Source organism: Drosophila ficusphila, unplaced genomic scaffold, assembly GCF_018152265.1.
Source record: "Drosophila ficusphila isolate 14025-0441.05 unplaced genomic scaffold, ASM1815226v1 contig_791, whole genome shotgun sequence".
In the NCBI taxonomy this organism is placed as follows: Eukaryota; Metazoa; Arthropoda; class Insecta; order Diptera; family Drosophilidae; genus Drosophila; species Drosophila ficusphila.
The window spans coordinates 6,883,245-6,902,747 of NW_025064737.1; the positions used below are offsets into that span (position 1 = coordinate 6,883,245).

The following is a 19,503-nucleotide window of genomic DNA, read 5'->3' on the forward strand; positions in this document are numbered from 1 at the left end:
TTATTTATACAATTTACAGTTAAGCCGTCTAAAGTCGGTGACATATAACTACTGAAACAGAAATGCTTAACCCAAAAGTAAGAAATTTTTAAATTGTTTAGAATAACTTTAAAATTTAATGAAATACTACATATTATATACTTAAATTTTGAAAAGGTTTTTCCATCCAACATTCTTCCATAAAAATGTAAAATATTCTTCAATAAAATAAAATACATTTTACTTTTCTGCAATATGTAGATAGAATATATTAATTTCCGGTGTTTATTTAATTGACTTACATTTTACAAAGTGATTAATTGAATATTAGTTGATTTTATATTTATATTTGTATTTTATATTTTTTTTAATATGAAAACTAATCCAAATGCTTTGCTGACAACCTGGGTTAAGAATTACAATATGGAAATATGAGCATCCGCTTATTGTTGCTTTGACATTTCTGTAGAGTCTGGGCCACGATAAAAGTTGAACTTGTTTGTTGCTGCCATTCTTCCATTGTCTCTGGGGCATAAAAAGTAACACGTTAAAAGCGCGAATATGGTCATGGCACAAATAACGATGGTGCGGATTGTGGGTGCTGGCAGTTGGGAAGATCTCAGCCAGGAGACCCAAGAAGAGTTCCACATCTAGCAGCCGGTAAAAACCCAGGCCACCTCAATTAATTAGCCATTTTGGGTTGCAGGCCATAAAATTGTGGTAAATGTAACGAAACTCCAATTTTTATACCCTTGCAGAGCAAAAGGGTATTATAATTTCAGTCAGAAGTTTGCAACGCAGTGAAGGAGACACCTCAGACCCCATAAAGTATATATATTCTTGATCAGCATCACCATCTGAAACCAAATCCGTCTGTACGTCTGTCCGTCTGTCCGTCTGTCTGTCTGTCCGTCTGTCTGTCCGTCTGTCCTCCTGTCGGTTTCTATGTAAACTAGTCTCTCAGTTTTAAAGCTATCTGGCTGAAACTTTCCCAAAAGTTGTCTAGTTGTTGCACGCAGTATATAGGTCGGAACGAGCCGGATCGGCCGACTATATCGGATAGCTCCCATACGAGAGAATTAAATTAAAAATTCTTACTCCGTTGTTTTTGATCAGATCGACTTGATTCCTTCCAGATGGCGTTTTCTAACCACTATTGAATTTCGGATTAAATTTTATCAAAATCGGATAACTCTATCATATAGCTGCCATAGGAGAGATCAGAAAATATATATATAAATAATGGAAAAAAAATTAAACCGTCGTTGTTTTTAATCCCGCGAGCATGATTTTTGGAACATCAGGCTTTTCTAATACTCTTAAATCGGGAAAAAATTTCATAAAAATCGGAGTAATATATCATATAGCTGCCATAGGAAAGATCAAAAAATCTATATAGAAATAACGGAAATAAAATTATTACCTCGATGTTTTTCATCAGACAATCATGATTTTTGGAATATAGAGTTTTCTTATGAGTCTTGAGTTACAAATTAAATTTTATCAAAATCGGACGACTATATCATATAGCTGCCATATGAACAATATGGAAAATTAATAGAAAAATCGTCATAGATTAGATGCTGTTTAGCCTTTTTGTATTTTGTTAGACATATTTAATGACTGCAAGGGTATATAAGCTTCGGCCTGCCGAAGCTAGCTTCCTTTCTTGTTATGTTTGTTTTTTGTAATATATTGGGCCAGATGTTTGTGAATTTCGGGGGAACCGCAATTAATCAATACCGAGTCACCTATAAATTTCCGTTCTTCTTGCAGACTTCCTCGGCGACCTGAGCGGCATTTCGCCGATGCGGCGACGTCACCACCCGCGCGGCACAAAGCGGGGACGTCCAAGGGGCAGCACACGACGCGGCGGCGGACACGGCTCGATCCAGCGCGTGCTGACGCCGACGCCAGCGGTACCGGCAACGTCGACGGCGGCAGCGGCGGGAACAGGAGCGGGAGCGTCGTCACCCCTGCCGCAGCAGGAAGTAAGCGGCGGTGGCGAGAACGCCGGCCTGGCGCTCAACGAAGATGGTAAGAACACTCACTGAAATTTTTTATTAAATTAAAACAGCAACTTACCTTCAAGAAAATGCAATAAATAAATAAATGTAAATACAGTTTATAAAGATTTTTGAAAAATGTACAAAGAGGACACGTTGATATAAGTCAATGAAACGCTCTTATATTTTAATTAGGTAAAATAATCATTTCAATTATTTTGCCAAAGAATTTGTAAACAATATACAAAATCAGCTAGTTCCATAGTCGCTTTTCCAGTGCAAGTTCCTTCCTTTTCGACACGCAACTCACACTCCTTTATGAGTAACCTCTCCGCGAGGACTTTCCCCTCTGTTGAATCGAGTGTCACTTGTCGCTAATCGCTTGTCATAATCACGTTTATCGCTGCCTTTTCCGGAACAAGTATTTTCGGGTACTCAGCCCCTCCCCCAGTGGTGGTATTATCTTTATATTGCTTTGTGGTCGATCTACCGGTCTCCCTTTCGTTTTATTCACTCATGGTTTTCTTTTTGGGATATGTCTCGATTACAGCCCGCAGGAATAATGCTTCCACTTTGTGGTACGTGACAATTTTAACGCAGTACCAGGCGTTTTAACAATACATAAACATTTTCAATATGTCCCCCTTTAAATAAATACATCCAGATAAAACTTCCTTTTAGAGTGCTCCCCATTTCAGTTGCCTTCAAGTCAACTCAAATATTTGTTTAAAGATTTGCATCTGGCTGCATTATCATTTCCCCTTGTCACTTCCTTAACTTGTGGAAATGAAAAAAAGAGACCTAATTTAGGCATTTAATGCCTTGCTCAATTCTAAGAACACGTAATGATGACCAGATTTTTGCCAATTTGATCAATAATTCCCCAAAGTAATTCGCATATGCGACATGGTAAATTTCCCAAATTTAAAGTCAGACAAATTTGATTTAAAGGGAGAAAAATTCAATGCAACAATGTGGCAATTTTCAGTCGGATTTTCAAGCGCACGACAAATGATAATTGAATAAATCCGCTTAAAATCCCAGACGCCGGACAAGAGGAGCGGGGCACACGTGACAGGAACACGTTCCCCTGGTTGTTGGCTGAAAATGGAGACATAATCGCAACGGCAAATACGCAACGTTGCATAAATTACACTTGGCCAGGAAGAGGGCCAGAATGTTTCGGGGGACTTTTGGCAATTAAAAAAACCACAATTGCATGCATTGCAGGGACAAACGAGTAAATGTAAGGATACGATGGAACGTGCAGTGGCAAATGCTATTGGGATTAGCAAGAAAGTTTTTATCCTTTGTTCAGCTTGATTTCCTCGAATCTGATGCCAGATGCAATTAAAAAATTTTTTTGTAGTTCTATTAATATTTAAACTCATTTAATAATTAGATTAAAATCACAATTTTTAATTTGGATTCCGAAAATAGTTTTCTTCATATTATTAACCCGAAAAATTATCCGTTCCAACGCCTGGAAGAACTGAATCCGAAAATCGTCTGGGCTCTCCTCCCTTGGTTACAAAGGAACATCCTGTGTTGCTGGTTCTTGCAACTTTTTGGGATCATGTAGAAGTTTTCGAGGTTGGCCAAGGGATGTGTTCCAGTCATTTGGTGGTTCCCAACCTTCTCCAGCCGAAGCATTTCGGTTATCAAACAGGACGAGCATTAATTAAATTTTAAATATTTTTTCAGCTTCGTATTTGTGCCTTTGGAGCCCGAGAAATGCATTCTGATAAATGTATTTTATCTGGCTCCAACGACTTTTGCAAAGGAAAAATAACGAAAAAATATTCGAAATTGTAGTAATGCTCGAGCTGTTAGACAACCGACTTGCTTTGGCAGTTTCTTTTTGGGGACTTCGGGGACTTGCAGACTATCAAAACGATGATAAGCGTTATTCTCCGAAGTCATAAAGCAGTTACAAATTGGCTTTAGAATTCTTTACTTACCGCTTCAGTGCAAAAGACTTTTGATCAATCGGAATATGATGCTACACAAAGCACGAGTCTGAAATACCTTATGCTTTCGAAAGCAATTTTGTAGTCGGGGGTCCAGAGTCTACGGTTTCCTAAGTATAGTAAAAAATATTTTAAAGCCAGTACCAAATATTTTACTAAATGTTTGATTCACAAAATTTTGTATTGGTATAGACAACCTCCTTGAACGATAAGCTAGCACGAACTAAATATATTTTTAAGCAAAGCCGAATATGCTTTGTTTGGTGAGCTAGCACAGACTACGCATTTTTTAAAGGGAACTCCAATAAGCTTTTTTCGCCTGCTTTGATTATTTAATTTTTTAAATAAACGTAGTTTAAATTATTGGAAAACGTTGAAACAACTCACTTTTTGTACTTAATGTTTGTTTTACAACATTTTTATTAGATGTAGGAGCAGACAACCTCCCTGAACGATAAGCTTGCACAAACTAAATATTTTCTGGAAGTGAATCCGAATATGCTTATTTCGCCTGCTTTGTTTATTTAATTTTTTTTAAACTTATTTTTGACTGGTGTAATGTTTTTTAAATAAACGTAGTTAAAATTGTTGGAAAACGTTGAAACAAAAACTCACTTTTTTTAACTTAATGTTTGTTTTACAACATTTTTATTAGATGTAGGAGCAGACAACCTCCTTGAACGATAAGCTTGCACAAACTAAATATTTTTTGGAAGTGAATCCGAATATGCTTATTTCGCCTGCTTTGTCGATTTTATATTTTTTAAACTGATTTTTTGGCTTACTTTGTTTCTTCTTTTTTGGGAATTTTAATAAACGTTATAGTTTAAGCTATTCAAACATTCTTAGATTTTTTTGGTATATATTCCCATATATACTTTAACTTTAATATTGTCTTTAAGATTTAAATTACAAAGCACAAAAGAAAAATGTTGTAAAAATGTTATCGTTCATTTTTAAAATAATGTGAATTTTTCTTTTAATAGACTACGGATCTAGTCCTGTTCCATCTGGACAATCGCCTGGAATTTCCGGCAAGCGAGGGCCAGGACGGCCCCGTTCAAAGACCGCTACGCCGATCAGTCGAGGAAAGCGAGGAGCTCCACGTGCCCGTCGTCCAATGGGACCACTGTTGGTTCCATTGGGTCGCAGTCCTGATGCAACGCCCCCCAGCAGCAGTCCAGCCACAAGTCGGGCGCCAAGTCCTTCAACAGGATCTCATGCTGCCGCAGGAGTGGAGTAGTGTATAACTCATTTTTAAAGACAAAAGACCAAGCCAATTTGTTAGCAATCTTTGTTTGTCTGGGTCAATCAATACCGTAAAGATTACTTTTCTGTGTACATTCTGGTTCATGAAAAACAAAATTATAAATTCCGGGACAGGAAAGTTTTCAAATAGCTTTTAAGAAAATATATTTATTACAGAGCCCTGAAAAATATGTGAATTGTTTCTTTACGGTTTTATTTCTATATCAAATAGCTTACAAAAATGTTATTTCCTTGGCTTTTATATTACTCTTGCATTAATAAGAATTTGTGGCTTCTTACATGTGGATCGAAATATGGATAAAGGACAGGAATAAAAATAAATACAAGTAAACTCTAACCTCAAAAAAATGTTTTCTCCATGTTATACTTCGTCGTTTTGTTAATTAGTAAACAAAACATTCCATTTTATAGCAGTGCAATCGTAAATTAATAGACTTGTAAAGCTGTTAAAGCGTTTCCGTTGACATTTGTCGCATTAGTCTGAGTTTTGATTGCGTCGGGTTCGTTGGCCAAGACATTGGAACGAAGGCATTCACGCATCAGCCGTCAAAATAATTGCAGACAAAACCATCAAATGAGAGGTGTAATAAAAAAATTAGTTTTGAGCCAAACAAATTTTAGTTGTAATCAACACCGCCGACGCGTCGAAATTAGCGCAACCATCGAGCATACGCAGCCAAATAAAACTCGTAATTAAATTAAGGAAAATGGGAAACTCTGTGAGAAAGGCAAGCTCATAAGGTCGGTGAAATCATTGTCATTTCGGCAATTAGTTACGCAGCATGATTCCCGGTACAAAAGATTTCTACAGCAACTAGTTTACGAGTATGTTCTGTAGTAAAGTTATGCACATTATTTTATAACGGCGGAAATATGTTAAGGCAGCTATCTTATAAAATAAACAGGACACGCTTTGGTGCCAAACAATAACTCAAACCTACAAAAATCAACAGAGATACAAACGGGCTTAACTCGCTGGACAGGATTTGAGGGAATACTCTACAAGAAATAGGGTTTATTAATTTTTTCTCGAGAAAAAAAAACAGAAATATATATAGCATTCTAGATTAAAAGTAACCAATTGTTAATGTCTATGTATTATATCACTTTCATATTACCCATATTTTTAGTTATTTCACGATTTTAAATTACTGAAGCGTATATCGTCTTCTATCATTTCTTTTCATTAGCTTTTTCTTTCCGCTGTGGTTGCAGTAGTAGCTTGGCATTGACTCTCGTGGCATCTCTGACTTTTCAATATGACAATTCTTAATATTCCAACTGCAACTTGTTTTCCTTTCTGTTGCTATTTTTTCCTCTTCTGAGAGTCGCCGGCGGCCAGTTGGCGACATTGGCGAACTGTCATAAGCTGCACGTTTCTTCAGTAGTCGCTGCAGTTGGAGAATCCGAGAAATGCTAAAAGTGTGCATTTATGCCAAGTAGCATCTGAGGCGGCGTCGGGCCGTCAGTCCAGTCGCTGAGTTTCCTCCCACTCCGCCCCTTGATTCATCTCTTTATAGTAAGAGTCTATGCTTAAGGCACTGCGTTTATTAATTAGCAGCTATCGGGAACCCGAATCCGAACTACAGTGCAAAAGGTTCAGTAATTCACAATCTGATACTCTACTACTTACTATCTTAAAGAAATGTTTACTAAATGTCTACCAAAGAACATAATTTTGTAATAAAAAGTTAGAAAGGAACTCGAATTGCATTCTATACATCGCTAGTATTTTAATATGTTGTACCGTAGATAATTTCCATATAATAAAACATGAATGATTTTTTTTTAAAGTGTTATTTCAAGCAAAACATAAAGCGAAAATGAAAGGGTGATCAATACTTCGATTTTGCAAGCTATCCTTTTTTTCTCAATTAAAAATCAGATAAAGCATTTCAAGCGTTGTCGTTTGTTACTGCTTCTGCAGTTGTTATGGTTGATGAAGGAAAAGAAAATTGTTGAAAAGCCGGCAACAGGTTGACTTGGCTCAATGGCGTCATTTTAAAAGCTGAGTAGAGCTTGGAGCCTGACCCAATCTCTTGTTTATACCACTTTTACTATGAAATTTTTAAAGTCCCATAAAAAGTAGGAGTTAATCCTGGCAGCTGCTTCCGTAAACGCATCAGGCACAACCCAAAAATCGAGCTCAATCCCTTCTTGTGATTTAATCCAGCGCAACTAAGCAACATAAGCCGCAAGACGGTCGACTTGAATCCTTTTCCTGCCGGCTTAACCGGCCAAGATGTTCCGTGGTCTACAAGCCAGGACAATAAACACGAAGCGAAGCGGAGGGGCGAGCAGATTGCATGGCCACACCTTGAAAAAATAAGCAAAAGGATTTAATGTTCTTCAAAAGCGAGGCACAAAAGGGGGAAATCCAAGTTCCACTCCTTTCATTCCCTGCCTACGCACCGAAGCGGCTTAGTCCGTGAGTTCTATGCACGGGCATCTTTCAGATCATCCTTAAAAAAAGCGAAGAATACGCAGGCTGCTCTAGTTTCCCTGCCACTTAAGAACAACAGAAGAAAGATGGGTCGATCCCCTCGAAAGGTCTGCAGAATGCCATTCATCTGGCAGTCTATTTTCGGGAAATTAAAATGTCTACTCCTACTATTTGTCTGCAAGGGTACGTCCTCGGTTTCGGTACGTCCTCGGGTTTTTTAAGGCCTCGACACAATATCCCTCCAGCGACTATCTATCATATGTCCCCATCCCCCAAGCCGGATGGATGATGAATGTGCGCGTTTGGCGTCTCTAATTCAATTTATCTTAGACAAAGTCAACGTCTTTCTCTCTATACCTCCGCATAATGGATAATGACGGTGCGTAGAGCGAACTTTGTTGGCGGGGCAGATGTCCTTTGATTGTTTTTTAGGCGGCTGTTGTCAATGGCTGCATGAAAATAAAGTACATGCCCGAAGTATTCAAGTTGGGAAAGCATTATTACCTATAAGCTGCTCTCCCACTTGAGGTTCGTTGTCTCAGTCATTTGTTTTTACAGCTCTTTGGAAGCTTTAAGCCAGCAAATCAAAATTCCAAAAATGTTTGGCAAAAGACCTAAGATATCCGCCGCCCAGGGGGAATATCCGCCAAGTCAATGCAAACAATTTTAATGTAAATATTTGAAACAACATGCCACGACTGTAGTACCAACATAATGAGCTCTGCTCTTCAACCTGTTGAGGTCCTAGTCGGTTAAAAATAGTGCAGACGGAGCACTCATCTCTCTGGCTGAAAGTCACTGCGGAAAAAACTGGCCCGGGAACCGAGTGGAAAACACGTTACCAGCTTTAATGCATCAATTAAATTTTTTTCTTTTAATTATTGTTGCTGCTGCTGCTGCTGTTGGTGGCTTTTTGTTCCTGCAACTCCTGTCAGGCAACATGCTGCGCTCTGTTTGTTTTTCTACATTTATTTTTTTCACAAATTGTTGCCTGCTTGGGGCATCTTGGAAGCTCGTGTTTAGTGTTTTTGAAAGCCCGGCCAAGTCACTTGTCCACAGCTGCACTGTGTGTTTATTGATATGTGTTCATTATTGAATTAGTTGTGGTTCGCGTTGGTTTGCTTCGATATACCCTCGCCAGGAGTATGTCCTGCATTGTTTTCTATTTAGTTTACCTTAAGAAATTGTCAGGTTGATGTTCAAGTTAAATGTTTAGTTAAAAAATAAAAACAATAAAAAATGTATTAATATTCAAATGTTTCTAATGAAGAGGTCTTCATATTCAGAGTATTTTTCTATTCGATGCAGCACCGTTTTTTTCATTTTTAAGCTTTGGTTTTGGATTTAATTGCCTTTTCTTATACCCTTGCAGAGGCTATTATAATTTCAATCAGAAGCTTGAAACGGAGTGAAGGTGACACTTCAGACCCCGTAAAGTATAAATATTCTTGATCGGCATCACTACGTCTGTACGTTTTAAATCTATATTGCTGAAACGTTACCAAAAGCTGTATAGTAATTGCACGCAGTATATATCCAGGCGAACAGAATCTTAGAGTTGGTGGCTACTTTTCAGATTTCTTACTCACAAAAGTATGCCACACGTGTTTATGAAAAATTTGCAAGGCCAAAAAATTAATAAAACTATTAATGAATTCTGTTGACCTGGTATTTCAAATCTAAGAATCACAAAATTTCTCGTTGAAATCGTTCGGTCAAGCCCAACATATTCAACCAAAGCCCAATTTGAAGTATCAGGCGAACAGAATGCAATAGTAAGTGGCTTCACTTACGATTTTCCAAATAAGAGAAAGAGAAAGAGCAACTGCACATTTTGTGTGAGACCCCAAAAACATGATTATATGGAATAAAAAATTAAAAATCGACATTACTTCAATGTTGTTTAGCCATTATGTATTTCGCTCGAAATTTGTGATGACCGCAAGGGTATACGAGCTTCGGCTTACCGAAGCTAGCTTCCTTTCTTGTTTTAGAAGAGTTGCTAACAAAAAGTCAATTAAGTTCGCAAAACTTGTTGTGGACATCTGGCATTTCGAATTTTCTTAATGTGGGAAACTTAAAGATTTTAGTACTTCTTTTTTGTTTCAGTCGACGCAAAATTAGAACTTATATTGCAATTTAAATCGTTGCTGATTTCATCGATCGTTCATTTTTTATATACCCCAAAAATGTGTGATCGAAGTATGAATAACTTTACCTTGTATTTTTTATAAGGCTTCGAAAAAATTTGTATACGTAGTCCTTGTTAAAAGTTAAATTTTATCATAAGTCAAAGAAAATGTTAATTGAATTTTGTTGACCACCCCATCTTGAGGCCAAAATTAAATTCACTCAGCTCCCTTCTTTTCGCCATTTACCAATTACTCAATTCGACTACGCTCCCCAAGCTGAAAACCTACAGGCAACGCTTTTGTCATTAACATATCGCATCCTGTTGATCTGGACGACGATTCGCGGATCCGCGAACTGAAACCGAAACTTGACAAATATGCTTTCAGGTCTAATTATACCCAAGGAGCTCGACTGGATGAGCATGCCCAGTGAGCAGGAGCTGGCCAGGTGACCCCGATTCGGGAGACCCCTTTGGCTTCTGGTTGGTCTGTAATTACGCGAAATGAAAATGTGAATGTCAACCGGCGAGGGGCAGTAAAAAATGGTAGCAAATTAAATTGTATTAAAATTTTTCGTATTTCTGTTCATTTTGTCCGTTTTTGTTTTGTTGTTTTTTTTATTTGCGTGTGAACCAAAAATGAATTCACAAAATGGTTAATATCAGACTGGATTTGAAGAGCTTGTATAACGTTGAAAACATTTCAATTTGGTTCACGCCCCTTCGCCAAGTTATCTGTGGGGAAGAACGCCTATCTGCAGTGATGATCAAGCTTTGCCAGTCATTAAAAATAGAGGAGAAAACATTTGCATATTAAGCAGGCACAAGCCCAAGTCTGTCACAAGTGTTTAGCATAACACGATTATTCATTTTTACAGCATAGTTAGGAGCTAACATCGAGTTAGCCACCAATTAGTATTTGTTTGGCATCTTTCCTGTGGCCATGTTTTCGTAATTAGTTACGCCTGAAACCGTTCGGAACTTTGGCAACTTGATTCACCATTCCGGCCACGTTTTTGTGGGAGGGAGTTGGATCGGAAAGATGCGGTTCGAGGTCTGACAAAGTCCTCCAAGTCGAAGACGTCAAAGTGGCGCCACTCGGGCCCACATGCAATGCAATTTCCCTTCACAGAATTATAATTACGCCCAACTAATACAAGACAATACGATAATGTAAGCAATTTCTCCAGAGCATTTAATTTCAGTGCATTTTCGCGAGTTTGGTTTGTTTGTCCACGGCTGCTTTCGTTGAAGAAATGTTTGCGTGTCCGTTCAGCAGAGCTTGGCGGCTCAACTTGCAACTTGCTGACTCATAATGATTTTATTAGCATTTTTCGGCATGACATTTTGGGGTACAGTGGATCTTAAAAGCCAAGGAACTTAAAATAATAAAAAGTTTATCAACAAAACAATGTAATGTTCATTAAAGTTCAGTTTCTTACCTATTTTTTATTGCGTATAACGATAAAAATTATTTTTAAGCCAAAAAAAAGCTTACATTGTCTTTGAAAAACCTCCTTCCCAACCATTGTGCATCGTCATCATCATTTTGAACTTGTGATTATAAGAGCGGCTCCAGCTAATGACTCTTGGCAGCTTGCTAAAAATTAGTTTTCCTGGGAATGGCAAACGAAATTCATAATTTATATGATAAAATATTTATGAACAATTAAATATTTCCGAAATGAACTTCCCAAGCCAATCATTTTCAGCTTTATAGACCCAGGGAAATATTTTCCTGTAACCCACAAAAAAATGCCGAAAATTGCGGCGGGAACGAAAATAAAACAGAAATTCGCAAAAATCTGTATAAATTAAGCATTAAATGCATGACATTACTGGGCCAGACAATTTCCATATAAATTATATACACTTATGTTCGACAACAAAAGGCAATTGCTCTCGATGCTGAAAGGCTGTACGCAGATGGGGCCGCTTCCATTGCAGAGGACGACGATGATGATGATGGCCACACTTCGGGCGACAATGTCTTCGCACCTCTTGGCCCTGCATGGCCAAAACCAAACTTTCCTAAAGTGTGAACATCACAGAAATCGCATCCCAGATGGACACGCGCAAAAGAAAGTGCGACGAGAGCCTTGTGAGCGCCCCGCGGCCACGTAAAAGTGATTCGGGGTGTGGCGGCATCGGCGAGCGCCGGCCAAGTTTAATGGTCTGGCTCTGGGTTTTCAGGGCTTTGAGTGTGGGTCTGGGTCTCTGTCTGGTCAGTCCTGAGGTGATGCCTCAGATGCCGCTGATCGCGGTGGCAAAAGTGACACCCCGCGATTCCAACGTGTTGACGCTGATGATGACGACACTTTCTTTTCCACCTTCCATAAAGGGTACACCGAGAAAAAGAGTTTAAAATGGCCAAGATACTTAAAAAGTTCAAGGACGAACGATTGTTTTGTCCTCTTGAGTTAAGTTAAAGGATTAGGACCATTATAAGATCAAGTACTATTTAGTGCATATTTATGTAGTAATTATTGAAAATATTTTAATATCAGATTAAAGGGGTTTTTGTTTCTCCTACTATACCTATCTTTATCCTTGAAAAGCTAAATCTATTTGAAGCCCTTCAAACTGAGGTCAGCCTTTTTGTATAAATAATAAACTTATTTCTGAATTTTAATACAAAAAACATTATACCTAAACTTACTAATTCTAAGATAAATCTATTCTTTGCTAGATAGTTCACTTCTTTAAAGTACCAGAAATTTCTTCGCATGTTAAAGATTGTGTATCTTAAATAACTAGTCATAGACACTCGGGCTTATAAGGGTTTGTTGTGTTTTTCCAAGGAAATTTCGAAATTGAATTTCAGAAATATTTTCAAAAAATCTGTCTAAAAGTATGCAATTTATTTATTTCAAAGGGGTCCATCACAAATATCTATGTAGTATCTCCCTTCAGTAAGCATCATATTGTATTTAATATAAATGGCAACATATAGTTTTCTGTGCACCTCTGCAATTTGAGAATTCTCAAGGCGAAAGTCGCTCGCTGCGAGGTGCGTGTGCAGGGGGCGTGGCAGCAGCCTTCAACGTGTAGTGCAAATTATGAGGTGTTATGTCAATGCGGGCATCTCCGATCCCCCTTTGGCGCCCATTTTGCAATCACAACGTGCTTCCTGCTCGGCGGCATTAAAGTGCCCGAAAATGTGCGTTAAAAGTCACACGACCAGGCGCAGATTGTGAAAGGTCTTCTGCAGGAAGGCCGGGCAAAATTAAATTGAAAACGCCCCATGAAAGGGAAACCTCAGCAACGTAATTATTAGCTACTGAACACTGATTACAACCGTCCAGAGAGGAAAGCGTAGTGAATTGCCAAAAAGGAAATGACCAAGCGGATTTTAAATTTCGACCAACTAAATATTAAGTCAAATATTTACAATTTCAGGAGAAAAAGGTTTGTCCATTAAATGATGACCATTAGCTGCTTCGTCCTCTTGACCTTAAAATATGGAAATGACCTAAATTTGACTTTGGGAAGCTGTAATATTATTTGTTCATTTGTTTTTTGAATACTTTTATAATTGGTTGAAAGGTGTACCAGTTAGGGTCCAACAATTAAGGGTGTCCAAGTTCCTTAACATTTATTGATATTTCTTCATCATTACATAAAAATAATTTATATTTTATTTTTGTTCTTGCCTTCTGACCATGTTTGTCTAAAGATAGATTCGAATCAATTTGAAAATAACTTTGACTGGCCTTTTGCTTGGGTCTTGTCTTGTAGGAAAGCCAGTAGCCAGTTTGTGCTTCTCCTGCTGTTTTGTTGTTATTGTCATGGCTGTTGTTATTGACTTCACTAGCCGGTGTTGCAGTTGCAATGGCCGATGTTGCTGCTGCTGTTGCTGCTGGAGCTGCAACCATCATTGAAGCTGGTTCGATTCGTGGACGCGGACGTGCTGCATTTTATGAAATTGCTTGTTGTTATTATTATTGTTATTATTAGCAGTATTATTTGATGTGCTCGCTTCTGCGCCTCCTGCAATGTCATTTGAAGTTTGGCGCTGGCGCTTGCAACCTGCAACTTGCAACTCGCTGCCGCCAAGCTCTCACGTCGTTCTCCACACAAAAATATAAACATAACAATCATTACAAGTGGCTAGGCAACAGAAGGAAAAACAAAAACGAAAGCCGAACAAAAACTATTATTGGTATTGATGAGAATTATGTTGACTTCCTGCTCCGCGTGGCAAGCTACTGTTGTATTTGTTGTTGCTGTTGCTTTTGTTGCTCTGTGGCGTCTTAAGTGGCGCTAAATGCGTGCATTTAATATAATAAATCTTTTTCTGTTGGGCATTTGTGTTTGCCGAGATTTTGTGCCGCTTTTTTAAGCCATATTTTGTGTGGTCAGGCACGTACGCATTAAATTTTGAGTGGCGTGAAGTGAAAGGGTCGACAGCCTGTAGAAGCGTTTTGGCTGGGGTTAAAATCTTGGGAACGTTGACGAACAGTTAGGAAAAGTGATTGACCGCGGAGATAACCACTGTTTAACGCTCAATTTTGAATATTACAGATTAAGGAAAGCTAATCTTGTATATAAAACGGAGTTTGTGTTTTCTGTGAAAACTGAGTTGGATTAGAATGTAAACCAAAATTGGTTGTGAATGAAATGGTTTAGAGATTCCAATCGGGTTACTTTTCCAAAAACCCCCTAATTTCCACAATGCTTTCCCTCTGTTTTATAAATATCTACATTTTGCATGCCCTCTATATCATTTTGACCTCATCTCTTGACGCCTTTCGCAGGATACTCGCGTAATCGATTGGCATGCTCTGGCCAAAGTTTGTTGTCCAAGTCTTTTGTATTTGCGGGCCCGAATGCTTTGGCAAACCGTTAGATGCGGCGCCCATGCATCATCGGGCCATCGAGACTGGCAACTCGCACATATTACACGGATGGAGGAGTATTCGGGAAATATATGATGCCATTGTTGCGATATTTCACGCTACTACATCTCCGCACGGGGACAATCGAGGCGAATGTAAACAGAAGGCACACACGCACAATAGGCCAGTGGAGAAAATGTCTCTGCCTTTTGTTGCGTTTCTCCTTATTGATTTCTGTTTGTTTTGCCTGTTGGTCATAACTTAGGGCCAGCAGCAACATGAGGCGCAAATGTCAACGCATTGTCTGCAAGTTGCCATGAATGATGGCAAGGATTTTCGGCAGGCGGGGGAATCAGAAAGTCCCGTGAAATCGATTGAGCCACGTTGAAGATGTTCCGCTTTAAAGGCGTTTCCAGTGTTAACGTGCGATGAACGCCCTAAATATTTGCGACAACGATTAATTGTGGAGCAGTCGACGTAAAGACAGGATTGGCATCTGAATGAGAGAAAAGTTATCAACAATAAGTATGAAGAAGATTTATGAAATGCGCTTGACCATGTATTTTAATTCTTTGCAAACATAATTGTAAATAATAATGTTTCTTAAAAGTTTTTTTTTTAAAGGTTGTTTTTTAAAAAATTTTGATAAAAACCTATACGAGTGTAAAATCAGACAAAGTACCAAAGTCAGATCGGACAAGCCTTTCGACTTGTCTTGATTTATGACCGAGACCCCCAAGTGGGATTATAAACAGGAAATATTTAGACCAAGAGTGTCAGATGATTTCCCTTGAACTTTTCTGCCACTTTTTCCAACTCCCCCGCCAACCGGAGGCATCTGCTTGCTGGATTGTCAGGCCAAGAACAAAAGACATACCAGCAGAAATAGACAAAAAACCAAATTCAAAACAGTGGCAAAATATTTACCAAGCCCTGTCCGGGTTCCCTCTCAACTTGAGTTTGAGTTTCCTGGGAAATTGGCGCATGCTGTGCAGTGAGTCGCCCCGTCAGACGGACGTAACTATTTTCAACATAGTCATGGCTGGAAATTGCGTTGCTTTTGTGTTCGGTGTCTCTCAGTTTTCGCGCCGTTTGCGATCGGCGATGGGGAGGCATTGCAGTTTTTCAGACACTTTGTGCCACTGCCACCGGCTCACGCTGGAACCCAGGGCATCGCTTTATCTACCGAAAGCCAGGGGAAAAAGTGTCAACAGCGTTTGGCAGCTACCGTTCTACGTTTGGCCACGGAAAGCTTTATTTTCGCCTTTCTTCATATTTACTTGTGTGCCCAACAATTTTTCGCTGGCTTCTTATCTGATCGCACTGAGTCATGCAATGTGTTTGCCAGCATTTGAATTATGGAGATGATAATGCGTTCGAATCGGTCTTGGCTTCGACTTCGGTATTTGCATTCGCTATGGTCCTCAATCCTGGCCAAAAACGCAACTCAAAGTTGGTCAATTAAGTGCCATGTACTGTCGGCCATCAGCACTTGACCAGCGTCAAAAACTCTGGACACGCTTACACTCCGCTTAATTGAGTTTATTAGCCTCTTACCACTGGCCTGAGAAACAAGCAAAAGTAAAAATATTTTCATATATATACATATATATATAAATTCGGTGCGGACAACGATCGGCTACCTTGCCGCAGGAATAACGGTAACATCAAAATATTTCCTTTACAACTTGTCCAATTCTCCTGTCATGCTCGGCCTCCTCCAACTGCTCCGCCTCCCCCAACTACCCCCAATCGCCCTTCGCCTGCTGGCCAAATTAATGACACTCACTCACCGGGGTACGTACCATCCATACATATATGTGAAATGATAAAAAAGAAGAAGGAAAATGCAATTTTTGAAATAATTAAATATGAAGGCCAGCATTTCTTTTGGGCCGCATCTCGAGGAAGGTTCTCACATGCCACGGAAATTTGAAATAACTCGCTCGTTCGTTTCATTTTTGGGTCAACATTTTATTCGCAATTAGCTGAGCAGAACATATAAAATATGTAAATTGCTAGCAGGTTTGTTGGTTTTGGGATCACAATTTTTGGGGTTGGAAATTATTAGTAGGGGGAAAGAAAATTATGGTGGGAATAATTCAAATTATGAGATGCACAAAACATATGCATATTAAACACAAAATTCAGGATGAATTAAATCTTAATTAAAACAGTGGGACATAATATTTAAATAGACATTTTATCTGGATTTTGACTAGCCAATGTTATGATCAACACTAAAAATTAATACATAAAATAATATTTCAGGTGGTCTATTTAAATTCATGTTTGTTTAACAACCAAGTTTAATTTGCGGACAGATTATTAGGACATTATATCTATAACTTAAATTGAGGTATATATTTATGTCTTAGGTTAATAACAAGCATCAGTTGTGCTTCATTTATATAATAGACGATGTAATTTGAAAAAAGTTTGCCAAATATTCGAAGAAAATAAGGAAAAAGGTGGGTTAACAACGAAGTCAGTGGAAAATTTCAAGTGAAAATGTCAAGTTGGCAACCCATTTGGAGCGACAAATTAATGAGTTCACATTGGGCCAAAGAATGCTGCAAATAAAAAATAGACAAGCACTTGCCACTTGAACCCGTGCTCTCATTAAGGCCCACATCGACACACACTCACACACACAAACGCACACACATGCAATGACACGGCAGCTGCTTCTGAGATGAAAGCCGCCTTTGAGTGGCTGTTAGCCAAGACTAAAACTGAACTCGGTGCGGAGGAAAAACTCTCACTAGGCACTTAAAAATTAACGCTTTTGACAGCCAAACGGACTTTCAAATACATGGGCCACATGAAAAATAAAAAAGAGCAAAGAGCCGAAAAGCCGGACCAACTTCCCGCTCGAAACTCTGGGATTGTAACGAACGAAGCGCAAGCGCAACAAAGTGTCAATGCGGCTTTGAGGCGAGTTTAACAAGATTGGCAGCGACGGCCACTGAGATGGAGATGGCCAACGAGTCTTAAGATTTTCTCATAAGGTGCAAAATCTCTCGACATCATAAAAAATGGTGGGAAGAAGGGGGATGAAGCTAACGACGCGGAGACAACAGAAACATGCACAGAGATGAGCATCCATAAAAAGAAACATTTTCGAGTTGGTTTTCGGTTTTTCGGTGTTACATATATTTTCCTCGAAGCTCCTAATTAGCCAAAGCCGGTTCTTTCGGTCTCTCCTCTTTTCGGCTGCTGTTGTTGCCGTTTAATATTTTATTATTCTTGGGTCCAGCCCCCCTCTTGGAATAAGCGAAAAACAATGGAGCCGTAAAAATCTGGGGATAATAAATAAATTAACTCCTTAACGATGACAAGAAGCCAACTCAAAGAGGGCCTGCAGCCTCAACGTCTCAATTAAGTTGTTCAAGCTCATTGTTTTCAAATTTTGGTTTAATTTTCATATGGTTATGGCTGCTTTGTTTTTACTTTGCTTCTTCCGTTTTTTTGCTTATCTCATCGCGTCCGAAATTGCGGAAATTTGTAAGCGGCCGAGGTAGCTTCAATTTTAAAAGGGTTTCACAAACGCCCAAATCGGGTTACTAACCCTGAACTGGAAGAACGCATTATAATCACGCCTTAATTAACTAATTAGCTAATTTGCAAACAATTAAGCTAAAGGTGGAAAAGAAAACAGAAATCCTAAGAAATCTTTCTGCAAAGTTGTCGAGTCATTTGATTGCAGATTGCAGATCGGAGATTGGACAGCAGCTGCCGGGGCTAAAAATATTTATGGACAGTGAAATTGCTAGGAAAGTGAGGTGAGCAAACAGAAAATATTCCATTTAATGCATAACACAAATATTTGTACATCGAAAGAAAGAGTGAATGGGAAATGTTGGTACAAGAAAATGGAAATTACTGTCTGAAAATAAAAAGGAAAATTTACAAATTGTGAGAATACATTTAGCTATTAATAGAAAGGTTGTGTTCGTTATCTTTAATTTGCAACAACAATCAAAGATTTTAGATTCTTAGAAATGTTAATATCCAGCCAATCATTTCAAGTCATTAAATATCGTTATGTATTCCCCTATAAAAAACTCTTTAAGCCTTTATAAGCTCCATCAACTATTTAATCTCCGCAACCGACTCTTGTTCATCGATAGTTCCAGCTTCACCTGCGTTTTTATTTGGCACTGAAACCTATTCATCAGCTTTGGATATTGTTGCAGAATTTAGTTCCCACGTTCTGCCAAAAAAAAACCTACAACAGAGGAGAGAAGAAAATCTAAAACAGTTTTATAACTGTACCAAACAAGAGGCATTCACTTCGGCCTGAGAACATTTTGAGTTGTCCACCTGCAGCAGAGACACAGTTCACAAAAACCATAGTGGAAAGAAGATCTCTGTTGGTTTCACCCCCAAAAAATTGGTTATGAAGGACAGAAAAGATCTACGCATGAAACTACGAGTACCTGTCGCACGAAAAGCATTTCCAAACAATTGAGTTTTCGAAATGACATTTTTCCTCGATGGGAGTTCGAAATTGGAACAATGCACCTGAAGCCGCAGCCAATTTCTATTGTCAGGCAACGGAGAAAATAATGCTTTTTAATAATCACCAAAAAAAAAAAAAAATACAAAAACAGAAGAGAAACAGCTGCAAAAAAAAAAACCGAATTGAAAAAATATAAAATTTTGGCGCCCCAAAACTGAAAACAAGTTCGTTGCCTGAGTCTTTCGTTTTTTTTTTGTTATTTCGCTTGGATGAAGGAAGCTCGTTTTTTGGGGTCTCGATTTAACGCTTCGCAACTGACAAATGAGCAGCATATCCTGTTGATCCTGTTGCCAGGAAATAATTATAATGCAGAGACAAAAAACATTAATTGCAAAAATAATT

The 19,503-nt window shown here is 38.6% G+C and overlaps 1 protein-coding gene and 1 long non-coding RNA gene across 4 annotated transcripts in view; one reads left to right on the forward strand and one right to left on the reverse strand.

Moving 5' to 3' along the window:
• LOC108101058 (chromatin-remodeling ATPase INO80) overlaps positions 1-5,572 on the forward strand; it is a 39,499-nt gene extending 33,927 nt beyond the window's left edge. Inside the window, exons 12-13 of the mRNA XM_017205245.2 lie at positions 1,756-2,016; positions 4,942-5,572. Coding sequence (XP_017060734.1) covers positions 1,756-2,016; positions 4,942-5,198 — 518 coding nt within the window. The 3' untranslated portion in view covers positions 5,199-5,572. The remainder of the gene's footprint in view (positions 1-1,755; positions 2,017-4,941) is intronic.
• Positions 3,384-4,671, reverse strand: LOC108101068. 3 transcript variants are annotated; one of them, XR_001772038.2, is made up of 4 exons: positions 4,571-4,639; positions 4,343-4,505; positions 3,947-4,065; positions 3,384-3,870 (listed from the first exon to the last, which is right to left on the reverse strand). It is a non-coding gene; the product is annotated as an uncharacterized LOC108101068 (long non-coding RNA). The 3 variants fall into 3 exon arrangements; XR_001772040.2 differs by having other exon boundaries at positions 4,343-4,435; positions 4,571-4,622; XR_001772039.2 differs by lacking the exon at positions 4,343-4,505 and having other exon boundaries at positions 4,571-4,671.
• Positions 5,573-19,503: the final 13,931 nt, after the last annotated feature.